General features: G+C 37.1%; 1 protein-coding gene across 1 annotated transcript; it reads left to right on the top strand.

Annotated features, from left to right (window-relative positions):
• Positions 1-3,063: 3,063 nt before the first annotated feature.
• On the top strand, positions 3,064-7,142 carry LOC124620372 (DDB1- and CUL4-associated factor 7-like). Its single transcript, XM_047147048.1, has one exon. It carries the CDS (start codon positions 3,682-3,684, stop codon positions 4,714-4,716), a length of 1,035 nt encoding a protein of 344 aa, XP_047003004.1. The 5' UTR covers positions 3,064-3,681; the 3' UTR covers positions 4,717-7,142.
• Positions 7,143-17,669: the final 10,527 nt, after the last annotated feature.

The raw sequence follows: 17,669 nt of genomic DNA, 5'->3' as shown, positions 1-17,669 counted from the left end.
GCATTCAAGTATTTGTTCAACATGATGCTATCCACAATCCTTTACAGCCCCTGTGTGGTGGCCTGTACCCAGTACTCAGCAGACATGGCAAACCATTTAAGGTTGAACCAACAGCAATCTCCATCAGCCATCTGAAACTTGTTTCCAGCATTGCCTCCACTGATGTATGCAAATTACTTGCCACATCACCTATGGAGGCTGTCAAACACATGGGATTTATGGTTGACAGCAAATTGTCAATGAATGAGCACACAGTATATGTGTGCTCCAATCTCTCCAATGTAATATACCTCCTGAGGAGACTAAAAGAGTATATATATGCACCAGGCTCTCCTACGTAACATACTTTCTGAAGAAAGTAAAAGGTATATTAACTGACACATGTCTTATAACAGGGTATTATGCACAATTTCACAGCCACATAAATTATGATCTAATGTTACTGTAGTATTGGCAGAAGAGCCAACACTGTGTTGCTAGAGAAGGCTGAAATGCACGCGTTTAAACTCACGCAGGCTGGCGTGAGGTCTGAAACAGGATACGTAATGAATGCTATAAAGAAAAGTACGTAGCTGCTGGAATACTTAACTTTAATCCACAATTGACGGTACAGGCATCACAATATATATAGCAAAGGATGATGGCGCCTTGCTAGGTCGTTGCAAATAACTTAACTGAAGGCTATGCTAACTATCGTCTCAGCAAATGAGAGCTTATTTGTCAGTGAACTGTTGCTAGCTACATCGGCTGTACAACTGGGGCGAGTGCCAGGACGTCTCTCTAGACCTGCCGTGTGGTGGCGCTCGGTCTGCTATCACTGACAGTGGCGACACGCGGGTCCGACGTATACTAGCGGACCGCGGCCGATTTAAAAGCTACCACCTAGCAAGTGTGGTGTCTGGCGGTGACACCACATTTACAGGGACACTCTGCAGGTTACAAGGGTGTATTACTGCAACAAAAGGAAGCAGTCAGAATAACTGCATCAATCAAAAGAGTGGAGCACTGCAAGCTTATATTCACCCAGTTAGGAATAATGACAATCTTCAACCAGTACATTTTTTAATGCTTCATCTGTGTACAAGAGAATTAAAGAGTTTTCAGCATGAGGCAAGACGTACACAATCATGACACCTGCATCAAGAGGAACATTGATATACCAGGCTGTTGACTGTCTGCAACATGAGATAGTTTTCCAATGGTTGCTTTAAAAATGTTCAACTCATTCCCCTGAGAAGTGCAATCTCAGCCACCAGGACCACTCAACGAAACTTGCACTGGATCTAAAAGAGTACCCATTCCATTCCACTGGGGTATTCTTCAATGGACAAAATAATACTGTTTCATCTTTTATATATATATCGTGAATATTTTTGTATATATATATATATATATATATATATATATATATATATATATATATATATATATATATGAATTAATAGAGGGAAACATTCCACATGGGAAAAATATATCTAAAAACAAAGATGATGTGACTTACCAAACGAAAGCGCTGGCACGTTGATAGACACACAAACAAACACAAACATACACACAAAATTCAAGCTTTCGCAACAAACTGTTGCCTCATCAGGAAAGAGGGAAGGAGAGATCCTTTCCTGATGAGGCAACCGATGTTTGTGTTTGTTTGTGTGTCTATCGACCTGCCAGCGCTTTCGTTCGGTAAGTCACCTCATCTTTGTTTTTATATATATATGAGAAACTGTAAATAACTCACATGTATGTAATCTTGACACAGTCTATAAACGATGAAGCTCTAGTAATAAAATAATATGAACGAGACGGAATCACCTGCCACTGCCACCCGTAGCTCACAAGCTGATATGGGCACTGAGTGCTACTGTTGATGGCTCCACAGCAGCAAGACCTGTCATCACATGATCAGGAAGCCAAGTCAGATTCAATCACCACTATCGTTAGCACTTCGGGGGAGGGGAGTGAATGCAGAGGTTGTGCTTCGGTGTGTAAATGTGTGTAAGACGTTATGTGTTTACGCTTAACTGTACTATCAAGGACCTCATTTTGTACTTTGTGTTTTGATGGGATGGTAGTATACAGACTTGCATGCAGTAAAATGTTGCAATAAAGTTAAAGTATCCTAAACTTCAACAAGCTGAATAGAATGGATGTTGTCTTTAAAAGAGGTTTGTCCCATAAGATGCGCAACAACAACAAAAATTAAACAAATGTAATGGAAAGCAGTCAAATTAATCAGGTGATGATAAGGAAATTAAATGAGGAAACAAGGCACTAATAGTAGACGAGATTTTTTATTTGGGCAGCAAAATCACTAATGACTGAAATAGAGAGTTATACATATCACAGACTGGCACAAGCGAGGAAAGTTTTTCTGAAAACGAGTAATTTTTTAACAGCCACTATAAATTTAAATGCTAGGCATTGTATTATGACTTCTGAAGGTATTTGTTTTTTATGTAGTCTTATATATAGCCGTAAGTGAAACATGTATGATGAGCGGTTTAGACTAGTGGAGGGCAAAAAGTTTTGATATGTGTTGCTACAGAGGATGCTGGAAATCAGAAAGTTACTATCGAAATGAAAAGACTTCCATAGCGGACTACAGGAGTGAAAACTGATCTTTTCTATGGACTGCGGACCACAAAACAATTTCCGAAAGTAATATCAGATAAACTGCGATTTGGTTATGAAATGTGATTTCCATTCAGAAGTCTTTATGGTTGAAGTGCAATGGTAGAATTTACAGCAATTCGTTAAAGGCACAACAATCATTGCCAATCCAGTTGTAAAATGGACGTATTTACCTATCAAGAGCAATTTGTAGGTGGCGTTCCGGAGCCCGTGTTCATGAGTTTTCCAATTTATTTATTTTATTTTGATTTTGACAACTCGACTATTTAGACGCTTACAGTATTGCATTTACGAGATAACTAAATTTTGTGCAGGTGAGGAATAATTTTTTTAAACCAAAGCGACACATTACACGTAAATGTTATCGTTGGTGCATTTCATAGTGTATATGTACGTTTGTTTCGAAGTGAATAATATCTGTGATATTGATACACGAAGTTGATGTTTATGTTTGTAATGTATGTGCGTGTTTGTCATTGACCTTTGTAATGTGTGCGTTTTGTACTGTATGTACGGTCCACCGTGTGTTAGCAGTATGAGAACAAACTTCAGAAAGAAAATTGAAGACTTCAGCTTGGAAATGAAGAGACATTCAGTATCTAATAGAAGTGTTCACTACGAATAACAACGGGAATTTTGCATCCGAATTTGAATTGAACTTCAAGATATCATTGTATGCGTCGTTCCCAAGAATTGTACCATGCAGTCTTCGGGACAGAGACGTCTCCGTATAAATGCTGCGCGTGGGAAATCATGCTTCATGTCTGAGATCTTCGAAAGTCCGTAATGCCACGCCGGTATTGATTGCACGTATATTTCGGAAATTTATTATGTTCGCGTTACAGAAACACTTTCAAATTTTGGATCAAAAAGCTTGAATCTGTAATTTTATCGTACAGTATGTTATTTCACTTTCTAAAGAACCTTATGTTGCGTATATTATGTTTGACGTGAATACTTAGAATTAGCATAGTATCTGTACGTTTCAGTTATATACGCAACAAATTCTCTCTCTCTCTCTCTCTCTCTCTCTCTCTCTCATACACAACAATGGCGAGTTTTCCAAAACGTAAGGAGATATATAAATACGACGCACCGTGGCCTCTGTATAGTGTGAACTGGTCTTTAAGACCAGACAAACGTTTCCGTCTAGCATTGGGTAGTTTTGTGGAGGAATACAATAATAAGGTACAGATTGTGTCTTTAGATGAAAATGCATCATCAGAATTCACTGCTAAAAGTACATTTGATCATCCATACCCCACAACCAAAATAATGTGGATACCAGATAGTAAAGGAGTGTTCCCCGACCTCCTCGCAACAAGTGGTGATTACTTACGTGTGTGGCGGGCAGGAGAGCCAGAAACTAGGCTAGAATGTGTACTAAATAACAACAAGAATTCGGACTTTTGTGCACCATTGACTTCATTTGACTGGAACGAGGTAGATCAGAATCTAATTGGAACGTCTAGTATTGATACTACTTGTACAATTTGGGGCCTAGAAACAGGGCAGGTATTGGGCCGAACCAGTTCAGTGACAGGTCACGTAAAAACACAGTTAATAGCCCATGACAAAGAAGTTTATGATATTACTTTCAGTCGTGCTGGTGGTGGTCGTGATATGTTTGCCTCGGTGGGTGCTGATGGCTCAGTCAGAATGTTCGATTTACGACATTTGGAGCATTCAACCATAATATATGAAGACCCGCGACATACACCACTTCTCCGTTTAGCGTGGAACAAGCAAGATCCCAACTATTTGGCTACAGTTGCAATGGATGCTACAGAAGTTATAATACTAGATGTGAGGCTCCCATGTGTACCTGTTGCACGGCTTAATAACCATAGAGCATGTGTTAATGGTATAGCCTGGGCACCACACTCGTCTTGTCACATATGCACGGCAGGTGATGATCATCAGGCCCTTATCTGGGATATTCAGCAAATGCCCCTGGCAATAGAAGATCCAATTCTTGCCTATACTGCTGCTGAAGGAGAAATTAATCAGATACAGTGGGGTGCAACACAGCCTGATTGGATAGCCATTTGCTACAATAAATGTCTAGAAATTCTACGTGTATAAACTGTTACATACTTAATGTATTTCAGCAGTTATTAAGCTATTTCACAACACACTAACCAGGAAAAGTTTGTAACTTAAAAATTGTGATATTTACTTTGTACAAATAAGATTTTAAATCATATCGTTGCAATATTGATATCTTCCATTAAAATAATACTCTGTACGTATCACTGTTATAAATATAAATTTAGAATTCATTGACTATGCATTTCTAAGTTAATTTCTGTATGAAACTTGGCACTGATAAAATGGAGTTGATTGTAACTTTTAGAACCCATATCAGATCTTGCTCATTTAGCAAGCTGTAGTTAGCACACACGGTGTATTTTGTGAGAAGTCTGGCATGACAAATCTGCAAGATTGATAAAAGATAAAAATGGTCTCTGTGACTAGAAAAAAATGTAATGATGGAATAAGAGAAGTAGATGTTCAGTATACGTATTTTGGCAGTGTGGATTCTCTTTGCATCATACATTTCAGGAATAAAATAGGTAGGTCATGCAAAGTTCGTTATTTGTATTGCAATTTCAGTGCCAAATGTGTCTACTAAATGTTGTACGAGTTAAATGAAAGTGTCATTACCTTTACTAATCATATTTATAGGTTACATTTTTGAATCAGTCAGCACAGTCTGGTAAAAAATACATGTAACTTGGACATATTCTGTAGAGTATGCTGTAACATCTGTGATGTTATGATGTAAATTTAACTGATCTGCCCTGTGTATCCAGTACATGCATAAGCAAACAAAGCAGAATTATGAATTGTAAGATAACACAGTTATCATCTGTATAATATATAGGTAACAGACCATTACATTTCCTGAGAAACAGAGATTTATTACGTATAACTAAATTATTCTTGAATTTAACTTCAACATTTATGTTCTATAAAAAGGTCACATATTTTTTGTAAGATTTGGTGAGATGAAAACTAATGACTATACAACTAGTATTACATGTAACTAGCAGACATTGTGTGACACTTGTATAAAATATGACCATATCAAACTACAATATGGAATTAAAAGTAGTGTTGCTGAAATCAAGTGCTTTAATGCATTACGAATACACTGTATTTTGCTTCACAATTGAAATATGTAGATATTCTTATAATCTAAATAGTTTCATTAAAATTTGAGCAAATGTGTACTGTCTTCAAAAGTGTAGGTGATAACAGATATCAGTGGATGTTTGTCAACTGCGATGAACGTAAATCTCATTTTCTTGGAGCATTTATGTAACTGCTCTGGATAGATGGCAGTCTTTATGTGATAGATTATTCTTATTCCTGTGTTTCTTCTTTCATATTTCTCATGAGAAACTTTCAGAATTTAATTATCCTACATTAACTAATATAGTATATTCTCTGATCTCAAAATAGGTCCAAACGTTTCTTGTTGGTTCACACCTTTCAGTAAATTTATGTTTCTGTCCTTTCTATAGTGTGAATTTTAACTATGGATTTTTTTTTGCTCAGACAATGATATATCGTAGTTTAGCCAGCCATAGCAAATGCTAAATCATAAATCAGTGTATCATGTTGAACTCTTTTAGTGCCTGATGAATCACATTTGCATTGATAGTGCATATCTGTTTTCGTAAAATTGTTCTGCGTCATGTTGGTACTGGTACCAACATTTCAGCTGCTTTTGCAAATGGCAAAACTGCAACAAAATTTTACAACATGGCATGGTCTGTAACCCAGAACAATATCATGAAAATTGACACAGGCTATGAAATGCTACAAAATTACAGTTGTATCCAGCCTTGAGCAAAGTTTTATATGTTCTAAAAGTAGATTAGTCCCTCATTAGATTATCAGTTCATATTCTAAAAGAGGAATTCACTTGTCAGAGAAATAGAGGAGGTGATAACATTTGACATTGTTTTGAGTGAGTGTATTGAATGATGTTTCCCTTGTTGTTTCTTCAAATTATTAGAAGTTAAGTATTGTTCTTTCTTATTCTTGTTATGTAAGCCTTGTATGTTGGTTAATCAGTTCAAGTATGATGTACCAGTACATTGTGTGATATGTCATTGATTTTACAAGAGCTGCCACTTACATATGGTCATTTGTAGCAACATTCAGACTGTTAACAGTAAACTAAGGGAGGCACTTAGAGATGCTTATATCAGTACTGCATGTGATTTCGTGTAATTACATATGTGCATATGCAAACCACTCATATCTAGTCAAAAATTAGTATATAGCAGAGAAGGGATTCACTAAGAGGAACAATCTGAATATGCTTAGGAAAGTATTTTTGCGAATTGTCATATATTTTTTTAATACTCGGCATTGTAATTGAGAGGGATTCAGTGGATAATAGTTAGGCAGTTTGTTTATTACAATAATGTATTTATATGCTCTTATCTTGTGTTTGAGCTATGTTGAGTTGTTAATAAAGTCTTAAATTGAAAGTAGTCAGATTGTTTAAGCAGATATAATACCCTAATTGTTTAACCTTCTTGAGATTGTTCGTATGTGAATATCACATGTGGAGTAGTTTAATCATGGCTGGCTCTTCAAATAATATCAGTAATTCTGATGGAATGTACTCAGCTCCAAGGGCCTTGTTTTGACGTAGGTCTTTGAGTGCTCTGTCAGATTCTTCCTGCTGTATCACCTTCAAATATATAATAATGTATGTAATAATCCATGTAATAAAATGAAACACATGCAGCTGTCCTTTCAATGTAATTTATTGTACAGCAACCAATTTCAGTGACTCGGTACACCATCTTTGGGCATTAACTGATGCTGAGGGGGGTCAACTCCAATTGTACTCGCAATCCCATCAGTGGCCAATATCTGTGAACTGGCTTCCGTAGACCCCTGTAACAGTGATGTTGTGTCTGCAATCAACAACTGCCAACTGACTGGAGAAACATAAAAATGGAAGATTATGGTTTAGTGTTACATTGCATCAAGATAGCATTCTTTATTTTTTAATGTTTCTCCAGACAGTGGGTATTTGATGGTTGCAGGCGCAACATCACTGTTAAATAGTCTATGGAAGCCAATTCATAGATGTTGGCCACTGATGAGATTGTGTATACAATTGGAGCACAATACAATTGGAGTACAACATCTCAGTGTCACTTAAGGGCTGATGAAGATGTATAGAGTCACCAAAACTGGTTGCTATATAATAAATAATGTGTTGGATGGCTGCAGATGTTTCATTTTATTCTATAATTGAACTGCTGAAGTCCCACAACCCTTCAATCCGAAGGATGGACATCCAAAAGCATCTTCATCTGTGCCCTCTTCCCTTTCTATAATATTGTCTTCAAGGTCATTTCCCCTATATAATAGCTCCTCTATATACTCCTTACACTGTATAACATTCCCTTCTTTGCTCAGTACTGATTTTCTGTCTAAGAGCATGATATTCATACAGCTGCTTATCTTTTCTCCAAAGACCTTTTTCGTTGTCCTGTGGGCAGTATGTATATTTCCAATAATTAGATATATTCCTGCCTCCATATAACTAGAATTCTTTTTCACAAAATGATGACGTAGTAGCAGTTGCAAGAAATTTTTCATGTTATTCAGTTTGTTACTTTTTGTCCCTCCATGGAACACCCGCCACTCTTTTCCCAGTATAAGCCATCAGTGGATGTCCAAATGATATGCCCCTTATGCTTGATGAATAAATGTAATATTCCAAGGGAAGAGTAGTTCTACAGTGGTATGTAATAATCCTGCAGAGGGATGCCCTTAACCATGAGTCTTAGCTTCACAAGGAAGCTGTATAACGCAGCAAGGTTGTGTAACTGACTATTAAAGATAATCTCCAACTTCTATGCCTGGTTGCAACTCCTTTTATCCCCCCCCCCCCCTCCTCCTTTCCTTACCAGTGCACAGCAGTAAAAAATGTAAAATTTTGCCTTTAGTAGAAATTATAAAGATCCTAACAAGCAATTCACAGTTTTTTAAAATTATTATGAAGGCACCTTGTGGAACATCTTGTATCTGTATCCACAGATCAACAGGCATATGGTAAACCTTTACAATTATAGTATCGAAAACAAGTCAGTTGAACAGTTTCAAATATTGGTTCGGTATGTATTTGCACATTTGTTTGTTTTCTCTTTTACTAGAAGGGTTAAGATGTTATAGGCACTAAATGTGTGGTATGTTAGTATTACAAAATTCTACAATACAGTGCTTCTGGTAAGAATTAGGCAAAACAGATAGAGACAGATGTAGTTGGCAGACATCTTAAAGTCAATTCAAGTCAGGAGTGAAAGAGCAAAAGTAGAACATCATTTATTTGTGCATTGTTTTGGCAGGTATATTCTGAAAAACATTATCTTTCTTTTTACTGAACTTCTCTCACCCGTAACCCCATCCCCTTCCCTGTGCAACCTTGTTGTCAAAGTAGTATTAAACTCTAATCTTTCTTCCCATCTTTCTCATTCCCAGGAAGATTGGCAGATAGAGTTTTAATAAATTCCAGAGTACATGTTTTTTCCTTTCCTGAGAGACTAAGGCTAATGTTTCAGCAATTGCAACAGAATAAGTAGCAAACATTGATAAAATATTGGTCATTTGTAGGCAACTATAAAAAGAATGAGAATCAAAAAGTGAGTTGTAAGTACTGAGAGTGAAAAATTTACTGTTTTAAAAATGGTGAGTGTGCAGTGTGCATTCAGTTAAAAATGGGTTTTCTATGTTATCCATCACCATTTCTTTCATTTCCATTATACACTTTCTCTTCAACATTTTAAAGATCTCCTGAGCTTTGTATTTTGAGTAATTGGCTCTGATTGTAATAATTTACTCTTATTTTACAAAAACCAAATTTTTTTAATTCAAACTTTTGATTATGGCTTGTTTTCTTAGATGCAGTATATTCACTTTTGTTACAAGATCCCACGTCTGTAATTACTGAAACTTCACCCAAGCATAGGTATGTATGTAATATTCATATCTATAGCTCATTAGGGAATATCTGACTCTCAGTTAGTGCAAATATGTGTTTTCTTTTAAAAGCTACCTACTGTTCCTCATTCGTTAGGGATCTGGAATAAGTCAAGCTATAGATTCACAGGCATAGACAGTCTGCTGCTCTAAAGTGTATTATCAACAAATTACCGTTAGTGGTAACTCTACACAGTGATAATTATGGGAACTGCTTTTAGATTGCTTTATGTGTGTATGGTAGGAGAAAAACCGCTGGTATGAAAAGAAAAAAACTGCTGCTCCATATATTACTCACCTACTGTTCTTAGTTAAAGTTTCAAATAAAGCATTTATACAGTTCTAGACAGAGCAGTCTATATACTGAAAAATTGAGGACTGTTTAATACGAATATTAGCACTACATGCAATTTCCGTGAACCCAATGATTCTGAGAGATTTTTATATTAACCGTAATTTCAAATTGAACGCACCACCTCTTGTCCAAGGATACTTGTTTTGTTCTGTAGGTGTTGAGCAGTTGGGATGGGGCAGGAATTACATGGATCGCCATGTTGTTATGATATGCTGTCACATGTGGTTAATGTTTGATTTTTTTATACAATGATGATAGGGTAAACCAAGTTCAGTAACAATGATGCAAGGCAATTATATTACGAGAAGGGAAGGTGTTTAAATTGTGCCTCATTATCGATACGTGGCATTTACCATTTTCTGGCAGATTGTTGAGTAGGTGTATACTCATGTATATTATTCCTTTCTGGACCAATGCTGACCCCTCAAAGCCTTCATAGATGTTGTGCTGGTCCTAATGTTGTATTCATGCTGTTCACATTTTTTGTTTGAAGAATAGAGGAATGTTGATAATGGGAAAGGACATTCATGAATACATGTATATGAAATAGTTGCCAAAGTACCCCTGCAAGACGTTGTAAAAATAACACCAGAGATAATTCTTTTAACATGCTTTTGTGTTTTGAAAATGCTGTTATGTAAGTTTAGATTTCCTCAGAAATTATTCTATAACCTATTAGCGAAGGAAAATACACAGAGTTAACTAATTTCTTAATTTTTAAATCACCCATAGTAGTAATCATGTGCACTGCAAACCTAGCTGGACTACGTTGCTTCATTAATTCCAGGCAATGATTTTACCAATACGTCCTTTTCAGAGATGTGCTAGTCCTGCATCATTTCTGTGATTGTTAGCTTCATAGTTAATTTAGAGCAAACTGGGTTTGTGTAGAAATTTGCACAACATAGTTGACATCTACTGTCCCCCAAAATAATTAAAGCTGTTGTAAAAACTCTTTATATATGAATTTTGGTAAGTTACCCCAGGTAAGAATCCTCTGAACTTAGTGCCCCGTATATTGGGTACTCAAACACAGAATATTTCTGTTCTGTCATGATTCTATGTCAACAACTGTGTTTGATGAGTCCCATACTAGAAAACATTAAGCAATGAAATTCTTCTTTAAGGGAAGAGTCAATCATGACAGATTAATACATTAAAAATAGGTCATTAACAACATCTAGTGCTCTCACTGTAGTCTCAGAAGCTGCTTTTTGTGTTCAAATACAAAGTGCTCATTCAGCATATACATTTCTTGCTGTTACAGTCTTCAGTCTGAAGAGCTGTTTGATACAGCAAACCATGCTATTCTATCTTGTGAAAGTCTTTTCATCTCTGTTCAACTATCGCAATCTACATTCATTTGAACCTGCTTATGGTATTCATCCCTTGGTCTCTTTCTATTGCTTTTACCCCCTTCTACACACACCCTTCATTGCCAAACTGATGAGTTCCTGGAGCCAAAAAAGTTGTCCTGTCAACTGATCCTTTTATTTAGTCAAGTTTTGCCTTCCCAATTCAATTCAGTATTTCCACATTAGTTAGTTGATTACCCATGTTATCTTCTGTGGCACCACATTTCAAAAGCTTCAGTTTTCTTATTATCTGAACTTGTTACCATCCATGTTCCACATCCAACAGGCCTACATTCCACACAAATATCTTCAGAAAAGACTTCCTAAAACTTAAATTTATACTAGATGTTAACAAATTCCCCTTTTTCAGAAATATTTTTCATGCTATAGCCAGCATACATTTTATATTGACGGCATATCAGTATCCTTGTTTTCCTATTGTTCATTTTCACCTTGTAATCTATTTGAAGACACAGTTCATTTCATTCAGCTTCTCTTCCAAGTCCTTTGCTGTATCCGGCGGAGTTATAATGACATTAGTAGACCTGAAAGGGGGCTACTGTCACTCTCTTCGCAACCAGTGCTTCCTTTTCACTTCCTCCGACTCTTATGACTGCAGTCTGGTTTTTATACAAATTGTAATTAACCTTTTTCTCCCTACATTTTGCTACCTACACAATTGCAAAGTCTGTGTCCTGGTCAACATTGTCAAAAGCTTTTTCTAAATATGCAAATACTATTAACATAGGTTTGCCTTTCTTTAACATATTTTATGAGATAATTTGTATGGTCCCATATTGCCTCTTGCATTTCTCCAGGACCCATACTGCTCGTCCCCAAGATCATCTAGTACCAGATTCTCCATGCTTCTGTAAAAAATAATTCATGGCTTATTAACTTGATAATTCAGTAATATTTGCACTTGTCAGCGTGTCCCTTCTTTGGAGTTGGAAGTCTGATGATATTTCTCCCGTCTAGTATATATTGCACACTTAGCGGAATTGTTTTACAGTGGCTGGCTCTCCCAAGGATCTCAGTAATTTTGAGGGAATGTTGTCTACTTCAGGGATCTCTTATTGTGACTTAGGTCTTCCGTTACCATGTCAAATTCCCCTTGCAACACCATATTTCCAATCTCATCTTCATCTACTTCCTCACTCCTTTTTTGTAATATTGTCTTCAAGTTCCCTTATATAGCCCTTTCATACTTTTCGTCCACATTTCAGCATTTCCATATTTGGATGGTACTTCTTTATCATCTGAGGTTTGATAGTCGCACAGCTGCTTTTGCTTTTGTCAAAGATCTCATTCATTTTCCTATAGGTGGGAACTATCTGTAGCGTATATACAGTGCTTTTCTGTAGCCTTGGATTTGTTCTCTAGCCAGCCTTGCTGGACTGTTGTGCACTTTCTGTCAGTCGCTTTTTGTACACATCTTCATTCCCTTTCACTACTTCATTTCCTGCATATTTATATTTTCTCTGTTTGTTAATTGTTCTGTACTAGCCCTGGTTCTCTATTGGGCTTAATCTTGTCCCTATTTGATCCTCTGTTGCCTTCACTATTCATCTTCCAAAACTATCCAGTCATCATCTAAAGTATTCCTTTCTCTGCTTCAATTAGTCATTGTGTAATGCTGCCTCAAAAACTGTCAACAACCTCATGTTCTTTCAGTTTATCTAGGTTCCATCTCCTTATTATCCTACTTTTTTGCTATTTCTTAAGTTTTCATAAACTGTTCATAACCAGTTACCTATGGCCAGAATTCACGTCTACCCCTGAACATTTCTTGCAGTTTAAAATCTGATTTATAAATTTCAGTCTTACCATTATATAATCAGTCTGTAACTTTCCATTGTCTTTAGATCTCTTACATAGGTGGGTGGTTTCTTGGAATCACCATGAGAGGTCAGCACTAGCACAACGAGTTGTTTGTTTGATATTCATTGCACTGTTGCCTGTAAACACGTGCCACATCAGTGCTCTTGGAAGAGAGCTGTGGTGGTGATGTGGCTCTATTGTTCCTGCATAGTGATTTGCAAAGATGCAAAAAATCGAGATTTGAGCAGTGGTTAAATACTTCGTAAAGAAAGGTATGAAAGCAAAGGGCGTTCATGCTGATTTCCAGAATACTTTGGGGGACTCTGCTCCTTCATATTCAACTGTTGCCAAGTGGACAAATGAATTTAAATTTGGTAGGGCTAGCTTAGATGATGATCCACACAGTGGTCAGCCAAGATGTGTCACTACTCCAGAAATCATTGCAAAAGTGCACAAAATGGTCATGGAGGATTGCCGATTGAAAGTGCATGAAACTGCTCATGCTTACCGGATGTCATCTGAAAGGGTATATTACATTTTAACTGAAGACTTAGAAATGAAAAAAATATCTGCAAGATGGGTGCTGCCACTCATGACGCGTGCCTGCACACGTGTGCCGGTGCCATGACAAAATAGCACAAACTGAGGTATGAATTGTTGCCACACCCACCTTATTCACCTGATATGGCTCCGTCAGGCTTCCATCTCTTCCCAAAACTGAATATTTTTCTTGGTGATGAAGATTCACTTCAAACGAAGAATTGATAGCAGGAGTTGACAACTATTTTTCAGGCCTGGAGGAAATTAATTTTCGAAATGGGATCAAGACACATGAACATCACTGGATCAAGTGCAGTGATCTACAAGGGGACTACATTGAAAAATAAAAAAAAAGTTTCAGTGATGTAAGTACGTTTTTTCTATTCCATTTCGAGAACTTTTCAAACTGCCCTCGTATATATACACCTTCTTACATGGTTCTTTAACCAACTGTTAGCTATGATTATTTTATGTCTGTGCAAAATTCTACCAGTCTGCATTTTGAGATGTTTATATTTTCCCACCTCCGCGTTGCAAATGTTTTGAGTGAAATGCCCAGTCGATGCGCTGTTGTTTTCACGTCAATTCTACCAACATTTAGAGTTGTTTAGTTCTCGGGGTTTTGTAAAATTCCTGCATTGATGCCTCCTCGCTGTGCAGCCTATGAAAAGGATTGCGGAAGAATCCCAAATAAATTCCAAAGTACAGTGCAGTTTTAATACCAATATATTTCCAGGACTCTGGTGTCCGAGCCTGGTGAACTGTACCGGTTACATCATATGTACCCAAAGTTGACATCAAATGGTCCAGAGTTCACAACAATCAACAAATTAGTGAGCCTACAATACATTTGCTCGCAACCCTAGCCAAAAAACGAGTGCCCCAAGGCGCCTGCGTGACCTCTATTTATACTTTTGTTAACAATTACCTACAATGAAAATTGCAATGTTATGTAAAATCACAATTAAAAGTTAAACCGAATATGAGCTACACATTGCTAAAAATTTACCATCTCAGTGCTGAACAAGGTGAACCTATTTTCAAAAACTTAGTTACAAGTTAATATAACATTTTGTGACTAATTATGTTACAGGTAACAATTACATTTCTAAATTTGTTTATAACAAATCAACTAGTGCCTGAATTTTAGTGCTAACATATATCGGAGATTCAGTTAGCGTGCTTTATTTATATGTTCTATTTAATTTGCTGTAGTAATTTTATAATGATAGGTTTACTGGTACATCCTGACAATGTGCTCTATTTCTTTCGATTAGTTACAGTATTAATTTCACATTTATATAATGTTCCTCACATAAGAACAATGTTAATCAGCAAAGCATCGTTTTCGAATTATATGTATACTGAAATAGTGGTTATTTTTGTATGTAATTTGGATACAGGTCACTTTACAATTGGACAATTTGGACTGGTGTTTATCTTTAATGCTCTCCGAGGGGTTCTGGTAGGTAGCAATGAGATACAGTAATATTTCAATTTCCATTCATTCCTTTCCTCCAGTCCAAGGTCCTTTTCCTAGTATTAAATTCCAGTCCCTATCACAATTAAATTTCTGTCTCCCTTAAGCATCTGAATAGTTTGCCTCTGTAGCTGAGCGGTCTGTGCAGCTGACAGCCATGGGTTCAGTTTACGGTGCTGCCAAGGATCTTCCCTTGGTGGGAAGACTGGGATGAAGTGCACTCAGCCTCATGATGCTAGTTGAGGAGCTACTTGACCGACTGCTAGTGGACTCAGGTCTGCCATCAACAGCTGAAAGTGCAATGTGCTGATGCCATGCACCTTCATGCCACATCTCAATGGTGCCATTGGCTGAGGATGATGGGACAGTTGTTTGGGCCCGATTGACATGACAGTGGCTAGAATGGTGGTGATTTTCTTTTACGTACCTAAATGATTTCTTTTATCTATTCTACATTCTTTCAGTCTCTACGTCATTGGTGAGGCTAGTTGGCATTTAAACTTCTACTGCTGTGGTGAGTGTTGGCTATGAGTGTGTGTTCACTATGCTGTTCATAGTAGCTTACCCCGAATACTCATTTCTTGTTAATCATTAGCCCCACACCTGAATGACCATGTTTGATTTTGTTATGTGAATCTGCTGACCTGACCAGAAGCCCTATTATTTCATCCACCATGCTCCACTAATTCGTGCTATGTCTAACTTCAGTCTATCCACTTTCTTTTTTAAACTCTCTGACCTCCCTAACTGATTAAGGGATCTAACATTCCACACTCTGACCTGTAGAATGTTAATTTTGTGTTTTTCCTGATGAAAACATGTATTCAGTCACTCAGTGACAACACTGGCAACAATATGGAAGATGATAAAGAGAAGGCCAAAATACTGAAGCTGCTCTTCTGAAAATGATTCCCCCTTGAAGATTATATATGTACATTAATGTATGTGAGCATGAAACAGAAAATAAACTAAAATTGCTCTACAGAGTAGACAAGGCCTGTTTTCCAGGAGGGTCATTTGACAGGTACACATAGCTATAAATAATCCCATTTCAATGACATCAGTCTTTTGCAGAATTATGAAACACGTTTTATAAGCTTTATCAAGAACAAAGCTCTTCTCTGTGGAAATTGATTTAAGTTCCACAGAAAATGATCCTGTGAAACTCACAAGATCCAGAAGACAGTAATAAGGCAGAATGTGTTCGATGAACTATCGCAATGATACAGGAGAAATGGTACATGCTTACAGAAAATTAGACCAGCTTTGTGATAAGGTTGAGGACAGTAATTAAATATTAAATTCACATTTACAAATGACCTGGTAGATTGTGTCATGTTCTCCATGGTGATAAGCTCTGCAGGGAAATCGCAATGCTAGAAAACTGTAGCAGAGTGCAAGAAGACTGTAGAAATTTGACAGTGCACGGACTGGCAGTTTATCTATAAAATATGCAAATGTGTTGCACATAAAGCACCAGAAAGATTAGTTACTGTGTAACTACACAATTGGTGGCAGATGACTACAAACAGTCACAATTATATTTGTGAATAACAGTCCAGAGCACTTGAAAGTGGAATGACATCATAAAATTAGTTGCTGAAGAAGCTGCTGGTGCATTTAAATTCATTGACTCATTATTAAGGACATGTAACTCACCCATGAAGAAAACAAAGTACAGAATCTTTGAAAACTGCTCGGTGGTGTATCATAATTATCAGGCCAGATTCAGAGATAGAAAAGACGCGAAGTGCAAAAGTACATCTCATCACTGCTTTGTTTAATAAGCAAGAAAGTATTAGAGAGATACCCTATCCAACTTAAGTGGTGAGCATAACAAGAGAGGCATGATGCATAATGGAGAGACGTATTATTAAAATTATGACTGTATACTGTAAATTAAGATTCAAATAACATATTGCTTGGAGCTCATACAGAGGCTGACCAACAGTAATTCCTCCCGTGCACTGTTTATGACTTGAAATAATGATAGAGATGAGAAATGATAATGGTACACAAAGTACCTTCTGTGACACATCATAAGATGATTTACAGAGTATGAATGTAAATGACCCCCCTTCCTTCCTGATAAAACTTTAACCTTGCCAAGGAGTGGGGGAGGAGGGGGGGGGGGTGCCTTGCATACCTCAGTGATGCAGATATCTGTACTGTAGGTACAATGACAATGGTGGGATGTCTGTGGACTGGCCAGAGAAATATATGGTTCTAGGAAGCATCCTTTTCAGTAGTTGCCTGGCTTTGAAACATGGCCCTGTTGGCACTGCAAACAGCTGAAAACAAGGGGAAACTACAGTCGTTATTTTTTCAGAGGACATGCTGCTCTACTGTTTGGGTCTGGCTAGCAAACAATGGTATCCTCTTCGGTAAAATATTCTGGAGGTAAAATAATTCTGAACTCGGATTGCCAGGTGGAAACTACTGAGGAGTATGACCAAAATATCTTACCATT

The sequence above is a fragment of the Schistocerca americana genome, chromosome 1 (genome assembly GCF_021461395.2).
Source record: "Schistocerca americana isolate TAMUIC-IGC-003095 chromosome 1, iqSchAmer2.1, whole genome shotgun sequence".
NCBI classification, from domain to species: Eukaryota; Metazoa; Arthropoda; class Insecta; order Orthoptera; family Acrididae; genus Schistocerca; species Schistocerca americana.
The sequence above is the reverse complement of the archived record's forward strand: the minus strand, read 5'-3'. Positions and strand labels throughout refer to the sequence as shown.